This window comes from Caenorhabditis briggsae (genome assembly GCF_000004555.2).
Source record: "Caenorhabditis briggsae complete genome, chrIV, whole genome shotgun sequence".
NCBI classification, from domain to species: Eukaryota; Metazoa; Nematoda; class Chromadorea; order Rhabditida; family Rhabditidae; genus Caenorhabditis; species Caenorhabditis briggsae.
In genome coordinates, this window is record NC_013487.2 from 17,261,919 (window position 1) to 17,279,639 (window position 17,721).

General features: G+C 39.7%; 10 protein-coding genes across 10 annotated transcripts; 3 read left to right on the top strand and 7 right to left on the bottom strand.

The window, feature by feature from the left end:
• Positions 1-1,699: 1,699 nt before the first annotated feature.
• CBG26540 lies at positions 1,700-2,648 on the top strand (the record flags this gene model as incomplete). Its single annotated transcript, XM_045236399.1, has 4 exons — positions 1,700-1,721; positions 1,772-1,843; positions 1,934-2,037; positions 2,094-2,648. The coding sequence occupies 4 exons, from the start codon at positions 1,700-1,702 to the stop codon at positions 2,646-2,648; spliced, it is 753 nt and encodes a 250-aa protein (XP_045099412.1).
• Positions 2,649-2,881: 233 nt separating this feature from the next.
• Positions 2,882-3,739, bottom strand: CBG13526 (the record flags this gene model as incomplete). Its single annotated transcript, XM_002634940.1, has 3 exons — positions 2,882-3,151; positions 3,198-3,362; positions 3,686-3,739. 3 exons carry the CDS (start codon positions 3,737-3,739, stop codon positions 2,882-2,884), a joined length of 489 nt encoding a protein of 162 aa, XP_002634986.1.
• Positions 3,740-4,178: 439 nt separating this feature from the next.
• On the bottom strand, positions 4,179-4,924 carry CBG13527 (the record flags this gene model as incomplete). Its single annotated transcript, XM_002634941.1, has 3 exons — positions 4,179-4,364; positions 4,421-4,781; positions 4,833-4,924. 3 exons carry the CDS (start codon positions 4,922-4,924, stop codon positions 4,179-4,181), a joined length of 639 nt encoding a protein of 212 aa, XP_002634987.1.
• A 1,272-nt stretch (positions 4,925-6,196) lies between these two features.
• On the bottom strand, positions 6,197-6,743 carry Cbr-ubc-13 (the record flags this gene model as incomplete). The annotated part of the gene is made up of 3 exons (XM_002634942.1): positions 6,197-6,204; positions 6,251-6,418; positions 6,464-6,743. The coding sequence occupies 3 exons, from the start codon at positions 6,741-6,743 to the stop codon at positions 6,197-6,199; spliced, it is 456 nt and encodes a 151-aa protein (XP_002634988.1).
• Positions 6,744-7,133: 390 nt separating this feature from the next.
• On the bottom strand, positions 7,134-7,832 carry CBG13529 (the record flags this gene model as incomplete). The annotated part of the gene is made up of 4 exons (XM_002634943.1): positions 7,134-7,300; positions 7,395-7,539; positions 7,590-7,714; positions 7,760-7,832. The coding sequence occupies 4 exons, from the start codon at positions 7,830-7,832 to the stop codon at positions 7,134-7,136; spliced, it is 510 nt and encodes a 169-aa protein (XP_002634989.1).
• A 1,631-nt stretch (positions 7,833-9,463) lies between these two features.
• Positions 9,464-9,595, bottom strand: CBG26541 (the record flags this gene model as incomplete). The annotated part of the gene is made up of 1 exon (XM_045236400.1): positions 9,464-9,595. One exon carries the CDS (start codon positions 9,593-9,595, stop codon positions 9,464-9,466), a length of 132 nt encoding a protein of 43 aa, XP_045099413.1.
• Positions 9,596-9,664: 69 nt separating this feature from the next.
• On the top strand, positions 9,665-12,207 carry CBG13530 (the record flags this gene model as incomplete). Its single annotated transcript, XM_045236401.1, has 6 exons — positions 9,665-9,806; positions 10,546-10,693; positions 10,738-10,906; positions 11,252-11,815; positions 11,883-12,094; positions 12,141-12,207. The coding sequence occupies 6 exons, from the start codon at positions 9,665-9,667 to the stop codon at positions 12,205-12,207; spliced, it is 1,302 nt and encodes a 433-aa protein (XP_045095187.1).
• Positions 12,208-12,382: 175 nt separating this feature from the next.
• Positions 12,383-12,913, bottom strand: CBG13531 (the record flags this gene model as incomplete). The annotated part of the gene is made up of 2 exons (XM_002634945.1): positions 12,383-12,772; positions 12,875-12,913. 2 exons carry the CDS (start codon positions 12,911-12,913, stop codon positions 12,383-12,385), a joined length of 429 nt encoding a protein of 142 aa, XP_002634991.1.
• An 896-nt stretch (positions 12,914-13,809) lies between these two features.
• Positions 13,810-14,597, bottom strand: Cbr-dml-1 (the record flags this gene model as incomplete). The annotated part of the gene is made up of 3 exons (XM_002634946.1): positions 13,810-14,166; positions 14,253-14,489; positions 14,535-14,597. The coding sequence occupies 3 exons, from the start codon at positions 14,595-14,597 to the stop codon at positions 13,810-13,812; spliced, it is 657 nt and encodes a 218-aa protein (XP_002634992.1).
• A 361-nt stretch (positions 14,598-14,958) lies between these two features.
• Positions 14,959-17,453, top strand: CBG13533 (the record flags this gene model as incomplete). Its single annotated transcript, XM_002634947.1, has 6 exons — positions 14,959-14,980; positions 15,534-16,581; positions 16,629-16,797; positions 16,891-17,079; positions 17,124-17,306; positions 17,376-17,453. The coding sequence occupies 6 exons, from the start codon at positions 14,959-14,961 to the stop codon at positions 17,451-17,453; spliced, it is 1,689 nt and encodes a 562-aa protein (XP_002634993.1).
• Between the last annotated feature and the right edge of the window lie 268 nt (positions 17,454-17,721).

The window sequence follows — 17,721 nt, forward strand, 5'->3', positions numbered from 1 at the left end:
AAAATTTTTGGTCGGAGTCCTCCTTTAAAGAATTTTGAAATCTTTTTATTGGAAACGATTTCTAAAAGTATTTTTCTGAATACTGCAAAAATACCGAACTGTGTTCTTCTTTTCATTCAAAGTTTTAAATTCAAACTTCCCATTTAATTTCTTTCTTCTTTTTTCTATTTGTTCTTCCTCCTCGGTGGCGGGTGGTACTATTGGATGAGTTAGCAATGATATCACCTTCTTTGATATCAAAAGAGTAGATAGTGTGTCATTAGTCAAAAGGGCACAGGAACCAAAAAAATTTGAATTCAAATGTTTGAGATGGGATGGGTCGGAAGAGCTTGTCGGAAGATACGGGGTCAAAACTCCGTTCAAATTGGATGAAACATTCCATCTCGATACGATCTATTTTCCGATTTCGTTCTTTTTGCTAATGAAGGCGAATATTTTTCTCAAGAACACATGACCTCGAACATCAGCGCCTCTTAAAGAATTCTCATTATTTTTCATTGTTTCTCTCGATTAATTTACACCTGAATTAGAGATTCATATCGGGAGAAAAGGAAGAGAATCGAAAAACCCCGATAACGGGGAACGCACAGAATTTGGGATGGTGTTATTTATGTGTGGTTGGTTGGTATTCTTGTGGTTTACCACGAGATACGGATGCTTTCTTGTGGGAATTCAGGTGCCAACTTGATATTCCGTGGTTGTTTGGGAATCTAGATCTGGAAGTGAGGATTTCGACACTTGTTGTAATCGGGAGTGCTAAAACACGAATGACCGGTTAATATAAGTTCATGTTCCGGGAGAAGGAATGGAAGTGTGGGAAACCACATTTGGGTTTTGTATGACTTATTCATAAACATGAGCTATCAAGGGAACATACAGTGAAACCTTTAATAGAACGGTCCCCACACTGTCAGAGTTTGAGCTCAATTATCTCCGTTGCAATAAATGATATGAAAAATGTGTCAACTGATAAAATGTTTGTGATATTATGATAAACAATTTATTGGTTGACACCTCTTTTATATTTTTCACAGGAACTGAGATAAATTGGCTCAAAGTTAAACGTCGAAAAAAATAACACCTGTTTTTTATTTCTTTTGTGTTGACCTGGCTTTGATTCAACAAAGCTTCGGATTATAGACAGCTTACACACATCCAATTGGTCTCTCTAAAGAACGCATTCAACTGATTATGTGCTCATCTTCAAATCGCCGGGCAGGAACAATCTCTGCATCTCTCGAGTGTCCTACACTATTTCGTGCAATTAGCTTCTTCATCTGGGTGACGCTTCCTGAACAGGTGCATAAACAATGATGGGAAATGAAAAGGAGAATGTGGGGATGATTGAATGAGGCAGAATTGGGTTCGAATTTGAAAATGATTTTTGTTATTTTTGGTTTTTTTTTGAGGTTCCAAATTTTATGTAGACATCATCTGGGAGAAAAGTGAGACCACAAATTAAATTTCACAACAAAGTTCTCGCTCTTTCTCAAACCTACAACATTCACTATTTCGAAATATTGCATGATCACAAAATCTCTCTTGTCAACACCCTTGGCATTTTTTCTTTACTCATAGTCATACATATTTTTGAGTGCGCTGCATCATTCTTAATGAAGAGAAGTGATAAGAAATCACTACAAAAAGACCTTCGCTCTAGTGATAATCAGCAGAGTCTGTTGATTTGACAAGCTGACAAATGCCTATTGTGAAAGTATTCTGTAAGTTTGTTTTGGTGTGAAAAATGAATTTGAACTTGAATGTGTTTCAGTTGGAATGTCGGTGAGAAGAGCTGAAGAGGAACAGCCACAGGCGGTGGCTGAGGTGGAAAGATCGGGACTGGGTATGGAAATTTTGAACAATTTATCAGGGTTTTGAAGATCTGAGTCCCCCTGACATAAGCCGTATAAAATACACGAGAGCGCATTTTCAGAAACCGAGAATTCGGAGGACGTCCATGTCGGAAAGCGGCGTACCACCAGAAGACAAGTTGCTGGTGGAAAAAGTCGACTTCGACGAAGATTCGGAGGTCGACAGGTCCGTTTGGAGGAACCCAAAGAATCCAAGGAATCCAAGGAATCCAAAGCTGAAAGAAAATTTCTGAAGAAGGAGTTGATGTTGGCAAAGAAGTTGAGTCGGCCGAAGCTCAAAAAGCGAAGAAAGACGCCAAGGAAATCCAGAACAAGGGAGAAGCTTCAGAAATCGTAGCTGGGAAACGTGAACGTTCGGCATCCAGAAGATCCTCTTCTGGTAGATCGAAGTCTGACGAGTCGAGAAAGGGAAAGAGGAGCGTCTCCTTCCGTCGTTCGAAGTCTGAAGGAAGAAAGTTTCTGAAACCGAAGATGACCAAAGAGGAGAAGCAGGCCAAGAAACTGGCTCGTCAGGAGGCCAAAGAAACTGCCAAAACCTTCAAAACAGCTCCAGAAACTTCCGAAGAACGCCCAGAGATTCTCGATTTCACTCTTGCTCCAATGACAAAGGCCCTGGCCATAAAACTTCGCAGAGACGAGCGTAAGCTCAAGCGTCAGGCCGTGAAGAAGGCTCTCAAGGATCCTAACCGCATCCGTCTTGGAACTTTCCAGTACGGAAAACTCGTCAATGTACCAGCAGCTTTCCGTGATATGAGAAAACGAGCAGGACGTCGTTGAAATTGGATGTTCGCTTGAACGTTGATTGAGAAGCTTTTGGAAGACTGAAGTTATCAAGTGCCACATATCGGATGATTAATTGGATTGCTATATTGTGTTGATTGTATGGTTGTGGCTTTAAACAAATATCTGGAAGTTTCCTTGTGTTAATAAAAAACTTTTTATTAAAGTTGTTGTATTCAGTAGTTTGAGAAGGATCAGTTATCAAAACCTAGTTTAAAATACAAAAACTGTTAATCCTTGGATGCAACTTCATACGTCTCACAGATTTGCCCATGAAGCTCATCTGCCATTCTTATGACTAATTTGATTTGTTCCTCGCACTCCACCAAACTTTGGACATTGCTCAGATTGTCAACTGCACTTCTCAAATTTCGAAGAGCAAAGAATCCAAGTTTCGCAGTATCTTTTCGCTCCTGTACTCGATTGTCCACTTTGAATGATGACTCACGGAAGAAGTCCAAGTAGTGACGAGAGAGTGTGTCCATTGCCAAACGAAACATCTAGAAAGAATAGGTGTATGGGTGGAAGCCACTTGATTTTTATTACCATAACAGCACTGGTGATCGGGATACCAGCTTTCCGATTGACAGTTATCTTCTCCCAAAATTCTGGAAGAACATTAGCAGCCACCTTAATAAGGTTAATCTGCTGATTGTACTTGGTTAGAACATGATCATCAGCTGGATCTGGAACGCGACGACCAGCGGGAACCTGGATTTTGAAATGTGACATTTCTTTAGGAATTTGAGATACCATAAATGCTTATTCCTGTGAAAGATATCAAAAGGATTCCTGTGAAAAATATCAAAAACTTGTTCACTGATAAAGTATTTATCTTTATATCACTTATGTTTTATCCGCTGACCACTTTTTGATTTCTTTAACAGATATCCAGATAATTGAGCTTAAAGTTAATGGTTTGGCTGGGCTTCTATTAGAGGAAATACGGTATTTATACAAATCAGTTTTCAATTAATGAAATACCGTTTGGAGACAGGATCACAAAAATATATTCAATCGTTTTCTAAACTCACATCAAGCAACTCCTGAACGTCTTCTGGGAATGTATGAGTCGACAGAACAGACATTTTTATAGAACCATGATTTATAGAATTTTCAATTATAGTTTCAGTTGGAGGCGTTGGTGTACATTCGCGGGTATTGGGGTCGAGACAGGAGCACAGAAAGACCATGTCGAGAAGCGAAAGTGGAAGAATTAGAAAAAAAACAACATTTGATAGAGAAGACCCCACTAATAATATGGCCCTAATTTTTTCTTCTGATTCTAGACATCGCCTACTACTGTTTTTTGTTTTGTTTTTCATGACTTCTAACAGATTTCTTTTGTACGATTATTCTCAAGAATTACAATTATTCAATCAAGTGTTCGACTCAAATGGATCTGGAATACATATTTTTGATTCATTCTTGAGAAACTTGTGAAAGAGAAAAATTGATTAAAACGAAAAAATGGTAGAGAACTTGAGAATCAAGAGTATAGTCAGAATATTTAGGGATCTCAATAAATTAGTCCTTCTTCTTGTCTCCCTTGGAGTTGCTGGATGCGAGAAGGTCGGAGACACGGTCGAATTCGCGTTGAAGTCCTTCGGATTGCTTTTTGAGTGTGTCACGGTCAGTGTTGACGGACTTGAGCTCACCCTTGAGCTTTTCGATTTGCTTGTTCAAATCGGAGACTTCCTCGCTGGTCTCGGTCTAGAATTATAGAATAAGATGGTGTTAGTTTTAATAACCCCGAATCCCCAACTCACTGCGTTCATCAAAGTTCTGGCGGTCTTGGAAGCGTTCTCAGCCTGACGCATGGCAGCCTCTCCGGCGGCTTCGAGTTGAGCGGCGCGGCTCAACAAGGTCATGATGCGTTGGATAACCATCCAGAGGAGAAGGGAGAATCCGGAGATGTAGAGGTTACGCTGAGCACGGAACAGACGCATGTGGTAGGTGGCGTCGGCTTCAGCTGTGCGGTGCATTTTGTCCTCAAGCTCGTTGTACTTCATTGTCTCACGAACACCATCGGCAAAAAGAATGAACAAAACGAATCCGAAAGTCATCGAATAGATATGCGCATGTTTTGAGAGCGCAGTGAAGAGACGAGACTTGAAGAGCTTGCTCCACCTAGATATTGGAATATTTCGCATTTATGGAAAATGAGAGTAAACAACTTACAAAGTTGGTCTGACCCATGGGAGAAGGAGAATGAAGGTGGCGGCGATTTCAGCATAAAGCACACCGGCCACTATAGTCCACTGAAGAGTCATGTTCTGGAAGAACGAGGAGTTTTGAAACTGATTTGTGTAGGTTGCGATCTACTGATAAATAAGAGAGGAAAGAAAAAAAGAAGAAAACGAGAGGTGCAATAAACAACTGCAACAATCGATCGACAGAGTGACAAGCCGAATTGAGGAGTGGGGAAAGAGGGAGAGAAAAACAAAAACTAAGAGAACAAGGCACCAGAAAGCAACCAACATGTGCCTAAATGAACGAACTTTTATTTAGGACATAATATCATTCTAGGTTGTTGTTGTTACCTTATAAACTATGTGAAGCCACGTCGACTTCAGTATACGTGTTCTTGCTAGTGTTGGCTGCCGCTGCGAGAAAAATTGCGAAATTTCGGAAAATAATAAACGGGCGAGTGGATCAGTTTCGAGACGGAGACTCAATTCCGTCGAACACTCTGTACGAGGAGAGTGCTCAGACGCAGGAATTTAGAGAAAAATATATGAATCATTGCAACAGTGTATTGTGATTCAGGGTTGTACAGGAAAGACCCACAGGGAGATTTTCAGAAACATCATTTTTCCGACTGAGAAAGTCGAGAAATTTCGGAAAAACGGGGATTTTCACGAACAACCCAGATTGTGATGACGCAGAAAAACAAACGCAAGAAATCGATGTAAACAGACGGAAGGCCTTGACCTATTCCACTGCCTAGAGAACATTTAGTTTAACGAATTCGGCGTCTTTCTTTCGTTCGGATCTCAAAAGCAATTGAGCTCAGAGTATTCAAAACATAATAGGGGACATTAGCCGCAAATAAAGCATATCAAACAAGAGACTGATCATCAGAAATTTCCAAAAAGAATAATTCATAAAAAGTATAGAAGCACAATACATTTCCATGGCGAGAGGGAATAAGCCACGCCTGGTCGTATCCGGAAATTTCGATTCAAATTCATAAATACAAACGGGGAGAAGGAATTTTGACTTTGAACAGAAATAATCCAGAAATGATAACTGGTAAATTTAAAAATAAACGGGAACAAAAGAGACCACAGGAGAAAAAAAACGACATAATCGAGAATAATGTGTATTTGGTATACCGGAGTGCTAAAAGTGGAAAAAGCATGTAGGTACAAATAATTGGGTCGTGGAAAAGAAAATAAATTGGAAGAGTGTTTTATGATATTTATTCGTGCAATGTTTCTGGGGCGAATGGAACGAAATAAGGCGGGCACAAAGAACTTGATGAGAATTGGAATTTGATGTGATTATTGTTTTCGACTATCGTTAGATTTCAGCCTGGTGGCTTAGGCTTCTGAAATGAAAGAAATAGTACTTAAAATCTGATATGAAAATCTTACGGGCATAAGACAGTGTCCACTGTTTCGCGGTCTTGATTGCTTCGGCCTCGTTCGTTTTCCACTGCTCGGCGACATCGGTAGCAAGAGGATCTTCTGGGTTAGGAGCAGAGAGAAGAGCTTGAATCGATAAAAGAACCGTGCGAATCTGGAGGGCTGGCGACCACTTATCTGAAAATGTATCTAGATAATTTCATCAATTGAGCTAAAAAATACCTTTGAGAATATCGAGACAAATTCTTCCAAGCTTATCAATGTTTGGATGGTAAATCTTCGTCATAAAGCGAACTTTTGGCGCTGCCATTGGATACTCCTCTGGCAAGAATAATTCAAGTTTGAAGACGCCGCCGGCGAATGGAGAATCATCTGGACCGGCTATCATGACGTGGAAATATCTAGCGTTACTCTCATCTGGATTGGCAGAAATTCCGGGCACCGGATCAGCGAGAAGACGCTGAGTCTCTTTGATGATTCTTCTCGGAAGCTGACTAGCCATCCTGCAAAAGTGAACATGGGAAAAACAGGCGGAAAGTGAGCGAAAAGAGTGAACACAATTTAAAATGTTTATAAGTGCGTTCTTCCCGATCTTAATATCGGGAATGGTCATGAAATAATTCCTGGGAGAAGGCCAATCTGAAAGAGGAAAACAAGATGCGAAAAGATATGGAAAGCGGGAAACCACCGACAGAACATGGACAGAAAGGAAGAAATTTGGCGGGGAGCAAAACTAAAAGCTTCATTTGACCAGACCAGTGAAAGGGGAAGCAAAAAAGACCAGTTCCTTGAAAAATGATGTAACAAGAAAAAAGGAGGAAAATAAAATAAAAATAAGTTATTAACAAGTAATTTGAAACACGCTAATCTCTTTATGTCGGTGATGACACAATCACAGCTCGTCTTTGACATATTTTGGCTTGAGCTCCTCAATCCGCTTGATGAACTCGCTCTTCTCAGTGCACCCTTTGCATGCCTCTCCCCACTCGCCGAGGATGTTTTTGAGCTCTTTGACGCGCATCTTCTTCAAATCAATAGTCTTCCAGTCCAGTGGTTTGTCTGCAATTTTGTTTTGGTTATTCAATGTATATTTACAAGAGGCAACGGAGAAGAAAACGTGCAAATCATTATTCAGAAGATAAGGATAACTAACCGTATTTAAGCTCGCAGATTTGGGCATCCTTGCTCTTTAGCTTATCTTTACAAACTTTATCGGTTGGCATGGACCAACTGAGTGGCTTGGTGACCTCATTCATGATGGAAGTAGCTGACTCTGGGAGAGCGCCGATGTAGAAGCACTGAACTTTGTAACTAGATTAATCAATACTTTATACACCAGGTGACATACGAATTTGTGTTCCTTATTACGAGTGGTTTCACAATGTTCACGAATCACTTTTCCTATGGCATCTGGCTTGGATTTATCGGCAGACGGAACTTTAGCCATCACATCATCCAGCACTTTTTTACATACTGAAAAATGAATAAATTAGAGGATTTATCGATTGCTTCGATCACCTTCGCACTGTTGTGCTGAAACAGCTGCGGCGATCACCAAGGAGACGAGAAGAACGAATCGAAGGCCGACCATCTGACTGGAAATCTCACACGGATTAGTGGGCAATAAATATTCTAGGGATTCGACTGGGAAGAGAGTGAAAATATTAAGCAAAAGGCAAGCAAAAAGTGGAGAGAAAAACCGTTGAGCACGATGCACATAAAAGAAGAGGACCGAGAGAAAGTGAACGGGATTCGAGAAAATAAGCTGACGTGTTTGCACCCCCATCGGGTGTGTCAATGACGCAGTTGACGCGCCAGGTGGTTTCGGCGCGGGATTCGAAAAAAATCAAGAAAAGATACGGGGTCAATGACACGGTATGGACGAAACTTTGAAAAGTGGATAAAAATTTAAGAAAAAACAAAATTTCTTGTATAGAGTTTGGCTTGATCAAGAAAACTCAAGCTTGGCGACAGTAAAAACTCATATTTTAACTCCTAAACTCATATTTTTCAACTCATTTTTTGTGCATATATTTTCACATATATTTCCAGATTGGTTTTCCCCACATTTCTGTATTAGCAATGTCCCACCGGTACTGTAGAGTTTTAGAGTCTAGTCTATAGTCTATATGATATGTAAATTTAATTATGCACTAGTCTATGACTAAAAATTAGTATTCAATAAACCAATGATTATTTTGTGGATGCGGTAAACAACTATTTGCTCTTGGGATTACTGTAGTTGAAACTGTAGTTGAAACTTAGTTTATAAAATCGAAAAGAGAAACTGGAATTTTGTTTTTGGATTACTGTAGTTATTAATATTCAAATTTTCAAAAATGTGCAACGACAGCAAAAAATAAAACAAGAAAAAGACATAAGAAAGTTGAATACTAATTAAAACTTTCTGTCTAAGTATGGCATAAAATCCCCCAAGAGAAAGTTCCATCGGAAAAAAAATAGAAAAAAAAAATAAACTAATTGGGAAACAGGTGCAAAGGAAGTGAGACGCTGAAATCATGACTAACGAAGACTATATAATTAGTGAATCAGGTAATTATAATATTCCGGAAATCATATGGGAGTTGTGTGAACTACACATTTTGCTCTTCAAGATATCAGGAAAAAATTCGGAAGAATAAACAAATGACATAGTTTTTTTTGGTGGCGTGAATAAAAAGTTGAATGATGAGCTGGAAATGAAAAACCTAAAAAATTAGATAGCTGCAGAAAATGGTAGTTGACCACAAAACGGATATTGGAGCTATTAGGTTAGTATTGTACATGTTCTTTTTTTATTGCTGAAACCAATAAATCCATTAGATTGGGTTTAAAAAATGCTGAAGCTAACAATATTTCAAGAAGCTATTCTTGTGTTTTCTCAAAGATACTGTAGTGATATTTGAATATTTTAGTATCACTTTAGGCTACTGTATATTTCAAAATTATCAAATTCGGACCATATACAAGTTTCAACCTATTTTTTCAGAGTTTCCTTTTCTCTTCAAATTTTCAAGTTTTGAACTTCCTTCATCTCTTATTCCCTCTTTTTCACTCCTGTGTTTCTACAAAGTTTACAACTTTTACACCGTCTTCTTCCCCCTTATTATTCTTTTTCTTCCTCTCTCCATTCTCCTCCAACAGTCTGTTCAAATATAGAATTCGAAACATATCAATTCAGTTTTGCCGCTCTTTTCCTTCTCTATTCCTCTTCTCTTTTTTTCAATTTGGCTTGCATGAAAACACCACGAATTGTCTCCCCAAACGTGGCTTTTCGCTGTGTCTCCATCTCTCACTCTCTCGCTCATGCCTATTAGCCACGCCCCCAAAATCCCTCTCATTATCTAGAACCATCTTTATATGCAACGATCGGGTAGGAAGAAGAAGAAGACTGTCCAGAAACAGCATCCAGAAGAAAAATCCATGTTTGTCGGTGTATTCTACGGCCTTGCATCCGTTTGTGGGCTCCTTTATTTCTATACAAGATCTGCCACCGAATCAAATGATGATCCACAATTCAAAAGTTTCCAAAGAACATATCTCATTGTGTATATGATGGCAGTTGGTAGGATTTTTAATACTCTTTCGTAAACCCGGGTGTGCTATATTCGAGTGATGGCTCGTCACTGACGAGTATTCTGTTATCGTAAAAATTGTGTTTGTTTAGGGCCAGGGAAACAAAATGACCTATAAAAATGTAGGAGAGTTAGACTGAACTTTTTGTAAATTGAAATGAAAATTCTACATTCAAACTAGAATTTAGACAGAATATGGTTATCCAAAACATTTTTATTTGCTTCAGCTTCACACTCCAACTTAGGCCACCTAGAAAAAATTCAAAAAAGACTTTTAGATTTGAAGAAAACTAGATCTTGTTCGTATTTGGTAACTTTCTGTTGAAACCATTCCAGAGGACATAGTTTCTTGTTTTCAATCAAAAAATTTTGTTTTCAATCAAAAAAATCCCATGAACTGCAGAAACATTTAGATAGAATTCCCAACTACAAAAATCCAAGAAGTTCTAGTTGGCTTTTCAGGATTCTCGAACTTTCGACTGAAAAGGCACTGAAAAGCTTAACTAGACAATTTCCAAACATGATTTTTTAAAATCAAACTGAACCAGGTGTACAAACGTTTGAGAAGTTCTAATCAGTAACAATCATCTCAGAATTTGAAAGTTTTTTTTCCAAATATATACTCAAACTAGATAAATTTCAGTAAACTTTTCTTAAACCACATCCAAATTTTCCGAGCTTCCAAGACTTCAACACTAATCTTGAAACTGGAAATCTGAAAATTTTCAGCGGGAGATTGGCTGCAAGGTCCTCATGTCTACGCCCTCTATGAATCCTATGGAATGTCCAAACATCAAATCGAAATCCTCTTCATTGCTGGATTGGATCAAGTCTTCTTTTTGGAACTTTCATCGGATCCATCGCCGATAAATTGTGGGTTTCGCTATAAACCTTGAATTTAAAGAGTTTCTAAATGTTCAGTGGTCGCCGTAACAATTGTCTAATGTATGCCATTCTTTATGGTGGAGCTTGTATCACCAAGCATTTTGGAAACATGCCAGTTTTGATGATTGGTCGATTTTTGGGTGGTGTTGCCACCTCGATTCTTTACTCGGCATTCGAGTCGTGGCTTATCTTTGAACACAATACAGTGAGTTCTCGGGATCATTCAACCAGTTTTTGAAAGAACCCAAAAAGGCTAAAAAGTGTTTCGGAAATAATTTCAAAAAAACGAACCGGATATTTCAGACGCAAGCCCGGATAAGAATCTAGAAAGGGGGAAAAAGAGATTTATCTAAAAATTGGATCGTTTTCTTCGGAACAGAATAGAACGAATCGATGGGGGGAAAAGACTGAACAGATTATAGGAAAAAAGAAGACACATCATGACTATCTGTATGTAGATCCAGGAAAAACATCCAGAGAAAACTCAAGAAAATATAGGCTCAGGAGTCAATAAAGGCGTTAGAGATGTTCTACTACAGTAATTTTCCAGCGTGGGTTTTCCGACTCTCTTCTCGGAACTGTCTTCTCCAATGCTGCTCTTGGAAACTCCCTCATCGCCATCATCTCTGGAGTTGCTGCTCAATTCGTTGCTGAACGTTTCGGATTCGTCGCCCCATTCGATTTAGCTCTCTCTGTATTGCTGATCATGGCTGTTATCATTATGAACACGTGGCCAGAAAACTACGGAAATGAAAAGGCACCAATCAAGGAGTCATTCGAGAAGGCCACTAGAGCTATCAAAGAGGATCCGAATGTCTTCTGTCTTGGACTTGTTCAATCTCTCTTCGAAGGATCTATGTACACCTTTGTTCTTGAATGGACTCCAGCTCTTTCTCGTGCAGCTGGAGACGTCGGAATTCCTCATGGATACATTTTCGCTGCTTTTATGGTTGCCACAATGATTGGTTCTTCGGTTTTCAAACTTCTCCAACAACACGAACGTCCCGAGAGCTTCATGCGTTACGTACTTTTGCTAGCCGCTGTTTGCCTTTCCATGCCAATTGTTGCTCCAGACAACCTAGGGCTCGTGTTCGGAGGATTTTTGGTTTTCGAGGTGAGAATTGTTTTGAAGGAACAGAAGATTTTTAAAAAAATTACAAAATAAATAAAAAATGTTCCAGATGTGCTGTGGAATCTTCTGGCCATCAATGGGATGTCTCCGTGGAACTTATGTCTCTGAGGAGACCCGCTCTACCACATTGAACTTATTCAGAATTCCACTGAACCTTATTGTCATCTTCATCCTTTGGCAGAATTTCTCCATGATCTCGATTTTCAAGTTCTGCGTATTCTTTCTCTTCGCAGCATCTATTGCTCAACACGCTCTTTTCATGTAAGTTCTAATTGTCCTTTTTTAAGAAGAAATCTGAAATTTCCAGAAGAACCGAACACACCCCACGCCATCAGAAGTTGCCAATCACCGTCGACGAAGACGAAAACCTGTGAATAATATGTACTGAAACATTTTCTTTCTAGAATTATGGGTGTAGCTTGTAAAACGTATTGCATTTTTTGGGTTATTTATTGTTCTCTCTTTTTTGGTGATGTTATTATTTATTGAGAATAAAGGAAAAAAAAATACAGAAAGAAGTATACACAGACTTCGCAGTCACAGACAGATTTAGTACTTGTACTTGGTGGAGTAGTCCTTTGGTGAGATGACGAGACCCCTTCCTTTGCGAGCGCCTCGGTAGACTGTCTCGATGATGTCGATTAGCTCCTGACCATCGGTAACTGCCCAGTTGATCTTGTTGTTGTTACCGGTTCCCAAATCCACCATGATGTGTTTGTTGCGGAAGAAGAACATGACCGTACATGGATCGTACAATTCGTACATCTTGTTGAAGTCTGGCACCTTCGTGATATCTACCAAGTAAACGACGGCGAAATTCTTGACTTTCGGTGCGATTTTGAAGAGTGTCTCGTCCATTTGCATACATGTTGGGTCCCAATCGTGTCCAAATCGCACCACCACAACACGATCCTCTTCGGCTAAGATGGCTTGGTCGACCTGGAACATGGATAATTTTCAAAATTAAAATTCAGCTTTCGTTTCGATCATGAGATGGTTTTTTTTTCAAATTCTTGCTGATGTTTCCATTCAAAAACTAACCTGCCATCCATTCTCCAAGTGAGGGAGCATATACGACATGGTTGTTTAGTTGAAGATGATTCTTTTCGGCTGGGTGCCTGTAAAATAGAATAGAATTTCCGTTTTAATACTAAATTGAACGAAAAGAACAAAAATTCCGGAAAGAAAATGCGAAAAACGACCTCAAAAAGAAAATTATTGACTTTCGAAAACTGGAAAATCGAATATTGTGTGGGCTAAACAACGCGCGGGTGTTATACCGGAGTGTCGTTGTCAAATTTTTTGTTTGCTTTTTTCTTCTTTTCTCTTCTTTTATATGTCTCGAATAGTATAAATTAAACATGCAGCGGGAAAGATGAAAAGTTTTGTGAATTGAAATTCTTAGAAGGTGTAGATGATAAAAATTGAAGAGTGTGTCTGGAAAATTTCTTTGCATCATTGTCAAATTTGGGTTTTCTTCCGTTCCGTACTTGCCAAAAAAGCTCAAAGGGTCATGTTTCCAGGCGACTCCGTCAGTCTTCATTCGAGCGAAGAATTTGTCAAACACCCACGGAAAGAAATTATTTCCAGGTATTTTCACACATTTTCCATTGACTTCTACCCTCTTCTCTTCTCATCCGAACTTCCCGATTTCCTCCTGACCTTTCGTCTTGCCCAACTTTCCACCCAACTCGGTTTCCCTCTTTAAACCCCACTTTGTTCACCTTCACTGGCTTTTAGGTTTTCTTCCAAATATTCAGGTTTTCCCCTTTTAAAATTGGTGGTGTGACCATGCTCTCTCTCTGATTCCATAATCCGCAAGGCATTATATAAACCGAGCTGCTGCCACACGATTATAGTTCATTCTATCATCATCACCAGAGAACACTGTATTCCACAGGGTACAAGTGACCACAACATTTTGAATTTCAAACTCTTTATTTATACTTTTTTCTCCCATAATAATAATTTTGACACTATTTCCATCTGGAATAAGAAGAGTTAAACGATGTATCAAACGATTTCCGCGACTCCTCCAATTTTTGCCGTCTAAGTCGGCTGGCTCGATTCTCGAATGGGGTCATGTCTCCGTCCATCGGCTTCTCAACGACGACTCCAGAAGATCTACGTGGTGTTTTGGAGATTGGTGTGGAGGTGAACATAGGCTTGATATCCGATTTCCGTGGAAGATTCTTCGGGATCAGGAACATCTTTTTTGGTTCCTCCTCAAAATCAATTTTGGGGACTCCAGCACCAACTGGAAAAAATTCAGCCATCAGGGCAGCCTTCGTTCTTGGTGTACACGGAGATCCTTTGCCATTCTGCATTCTGTTCTGTAAAGATCACTGATCTCGTACTCTGATCTAGATGCAATCTATAGTATTGTTTTGCCCCCTCCACTATCTTATCAGTTACGCACCCGAAACTCTTCCATCGGATCATCGTCATCATCATCGTCTTCTTCTGTTTTTATGTTCGCCATGATTGTTTCTTTCATTTTCTCGCCTTTCACAAAATTCTCAATCGACCCCACACCCATTTGCTTCATAAGCAACACAGCTGCTCTGGTTAGAACCTGTTTTCCTAGGCCACGAGTGATAGCGGAAGCTTCTGGAATCCGGGAGAATCCTGGATCCGAAATCGCCCAGTTTTCAGCCTAGAAATTACTGTTAACAACAAAAAAAGTTTCCAGGGTTCGAACCTGATGCACCAAGTCTCTCATTTCTTCGCTAACGTTGAAAGATTCCCCAAAAGAAGCACGCATCTCTCTTCTTTCTGATGCTTTACTTGCGTCTAGTTGTTCCTGTGCTTAAAATTTATAAAATAAAGTTTTTTTTACTGTATGCATGAATCTTTTCTTCTATTTTTTTCCTCCTCCTCCTGACACGTTAAAACTTTTCTAGTGTAAAGTGTGGTCATCTCAAGGCTCTCTTTCTCTCTTCATCTGTCACGATCAACAAGACATTCGACCACTTGTACTCTGTGCTCCAGGGCCCTCTGTGCACTTCTGCCCCCGCCTCTTTCTTATCCCCTTTATTTTCTCTTCCTTTCGCTTCTCCACTAACATTTTTCAGACAGAATAGAAATAAATCTATCATCTCTCTCTGTTCTTCCCCCTTTCAAAAATGGCTTTTATTTTGCCATCAGGTTCGTTGGTATACTGTGTCTTTGTGTTCTCATGCACCCCCATATAATGCCTAATGTTGTGTTGTTTTGCACAGACTAATAGAGAAAAATTACGAAAATTGTTGATTTTTCAGTTTGAAAACGAAAAAAAACCCGGCAATGTTTCAAAAAATCTAATTGTCATTCTAGAATCTAGCTTGCCTTACATTTTTCAATTTTTGTGTCAGTCTGAAATACATCTCGGCAAATGAGAAAAAATCTTTCGTGCAACACACTGCACACGACATTGCATATTCTTGTCTACTACAGTAACCCGTAAACAATTCTTAAAAACTGGCTCGCCAAACTCAATTTGTTATATCTCTACGAAATCCAGAGATTTATGGAGCTTGTCTGAAGCCCAGCCACTCAAAAAAAAACTAGAGATTCTTAAATGTTTGAGACTAAGATTTTTGTAAAGTTTTGCAAAAATCCAATATAAAAACTATGCTCCTGTCCAGTCCAATGTCCTGCTCCCTGTAAAAATACAGTATTCCACTTCCTCCTGACACTCCCTTCATTCTTCAATTTTCAGAATCAATCGACGGCTCACCGCCAGCTAACGGACTCCACATGAACGGACAGGACTCCCTGGTGCAGCCATTGCTCACCGATTTCTATCAGATTACCATGTGTTATGCATACTGGAAGACTGGAACTCACAATGAGCCAGCGGTTTTTGATGTTTTCTTTCGCAAGAATCCATTCAATGGAGAGTTTACGGTGTTTGCTGGATTAGAGGATTGTTTGCGGTTCGTGGAGAACTTTAAATTCAGTCAGAGTGATATAGAATATGTCAAAAAGATTCTCCCTGAGAATGCTGACGACTCTTTCTTCGAGTACCTCGAAACACTTGATGGCAGTCGTTTGACAATTGAAGCTGTCAGCGAGGGATCAGTTGTTTTCCCAAAAGTTCCTCTTCTCACAATCTACGGCCCACTGGCGATGTGTCAGCTTCTGGAGACATCGATTTTGAACTTGGTCAACTATGCGAGTCTCGTGGCTACCAATGCGGCAAGATTCAGACAAGCCGCTGGAAATAAAATCAACTTGTTGGAGTTCGGACTTCGTAGAGCACAAGGACCAAATGGTGGATTGACAGCTAGTAAATATTGCTACATTGGAGGATTCGATGGAACTAGCAACGTGTTGGCTGGAAAATTATATGGAATTCCAGTCAAAGGAACACAAGCACACAGCTTCATTTGCTCGTTTTCTTCTCCAGATGAGCTGAAAATCCGTACACTTAACCATAAAGACTCAAAAGAAACTTCCGATCTTTTCAAGTTGTCGACTGAAAAGCGTAAATGGCTTTTGGAAGAAATCAGTTGGGGAGTTGTCCAATCAGAAGTGTCCGATGGAGAACTCACTGCGTTTGTTGCCTACGCCATCGCCTTCCCAGACTCATTCCTAGCTCTCATTGACACTTATGACGTTCTTCGAAGTGGAGTCATCAATTTTGTAGCCGTCTCGTTGGCTCTTCACGATCTCGGATACAGGTCAATGGGATGTAGAATTGATTCTGGAGATTTGTCATACCTTTCGAGAGAGTTAAGAGTAAGATTCGTCAAAGTTGCTGCACTGTAAGCTTGATTTTCCTATTGTCATTTCTCATAATTCACTTTTCCAGAAACGAAGACTACAAGTTCTTCGAAAAAATGTGCATCGTTGCATCCAATGATATTAATGAGGAAACCATTATGTCTTTGAATGAGCAGAAGCACGAAATCAACTCATTTGGAGTTGGCACTCACCTGGTGACATGTCAAAAGCAACCGGCTCTTGGATGTGTATACAAGGTGAGTTTTTCTGATTATATACTTCACAGCATTGCTCAGTTTCAATCGTTCAATTTTACCGTTGTGCTTCGTAACTCGTAATTGGTTTTGTAGCTGGTCGCACAATCGTCACAGCCAAAGATAAAGCTGAGTCAGGATGTGACGAAAATCACGATTCCTGGCAAGAAGAAGTGCTACCGGATCTTCGGAAAAAACGGCTACGCTATTCTGGACTTGATGATGCTCGAAGAGGAAGAAGAGCCAAAACCAAATGAGCAAATTTTGTGTCGGCATCCGTTCGAGGTACCTCATTTTTGTTTCTCGTGATTCCGAACCAATAAATTCAGGAATCCAAGCGAGCGCTTGTCAATGCCAGCAAGATTATCAAGCTTCACAACGTCTACTGGAAGGATGGAGTGCTGGCCACGCCTCTTCCAACGCTCAATGAGATCAAGCAGCATGTCAACGAATCGATCAATGAAAATCTTCGGCAGGATCATCGTCGATATTTGAATCCGACTCCGTACAAGGTAAGCAACTTGAACCCCAAAAATGAATACCCTGTTTTAGATTTGTTTATGTAAAATTACATTTTCCAGGTGTCTGTCTCTGAACGCCTCTACCAATTCCTGCATCATCTCTGGCTCCAGAATGCACCTATCGGACAGCTCGAATAGAAATGACGACGTCTTCCATTCAATTTGTTTCACTTCGCTTCCAAAAAATCCATCCATTCCTTCTCTCCACCCGGACATCTACTTGTTATTTGTCTTGCCTTCCATCTCCTTCCATTTTTTTTTCTTCTCCTTTTATTTCTTCTTCTTCTTCTTCTTCTTCTTCTTCTTTACTCTGTGTTTATCTATTTTGTTTTGTCTTCCAATTATGTAGTTTCAGTTCGCCCACCCACCTGCTTTAAATATGCCATTTCCCCAATTCCAATAATTT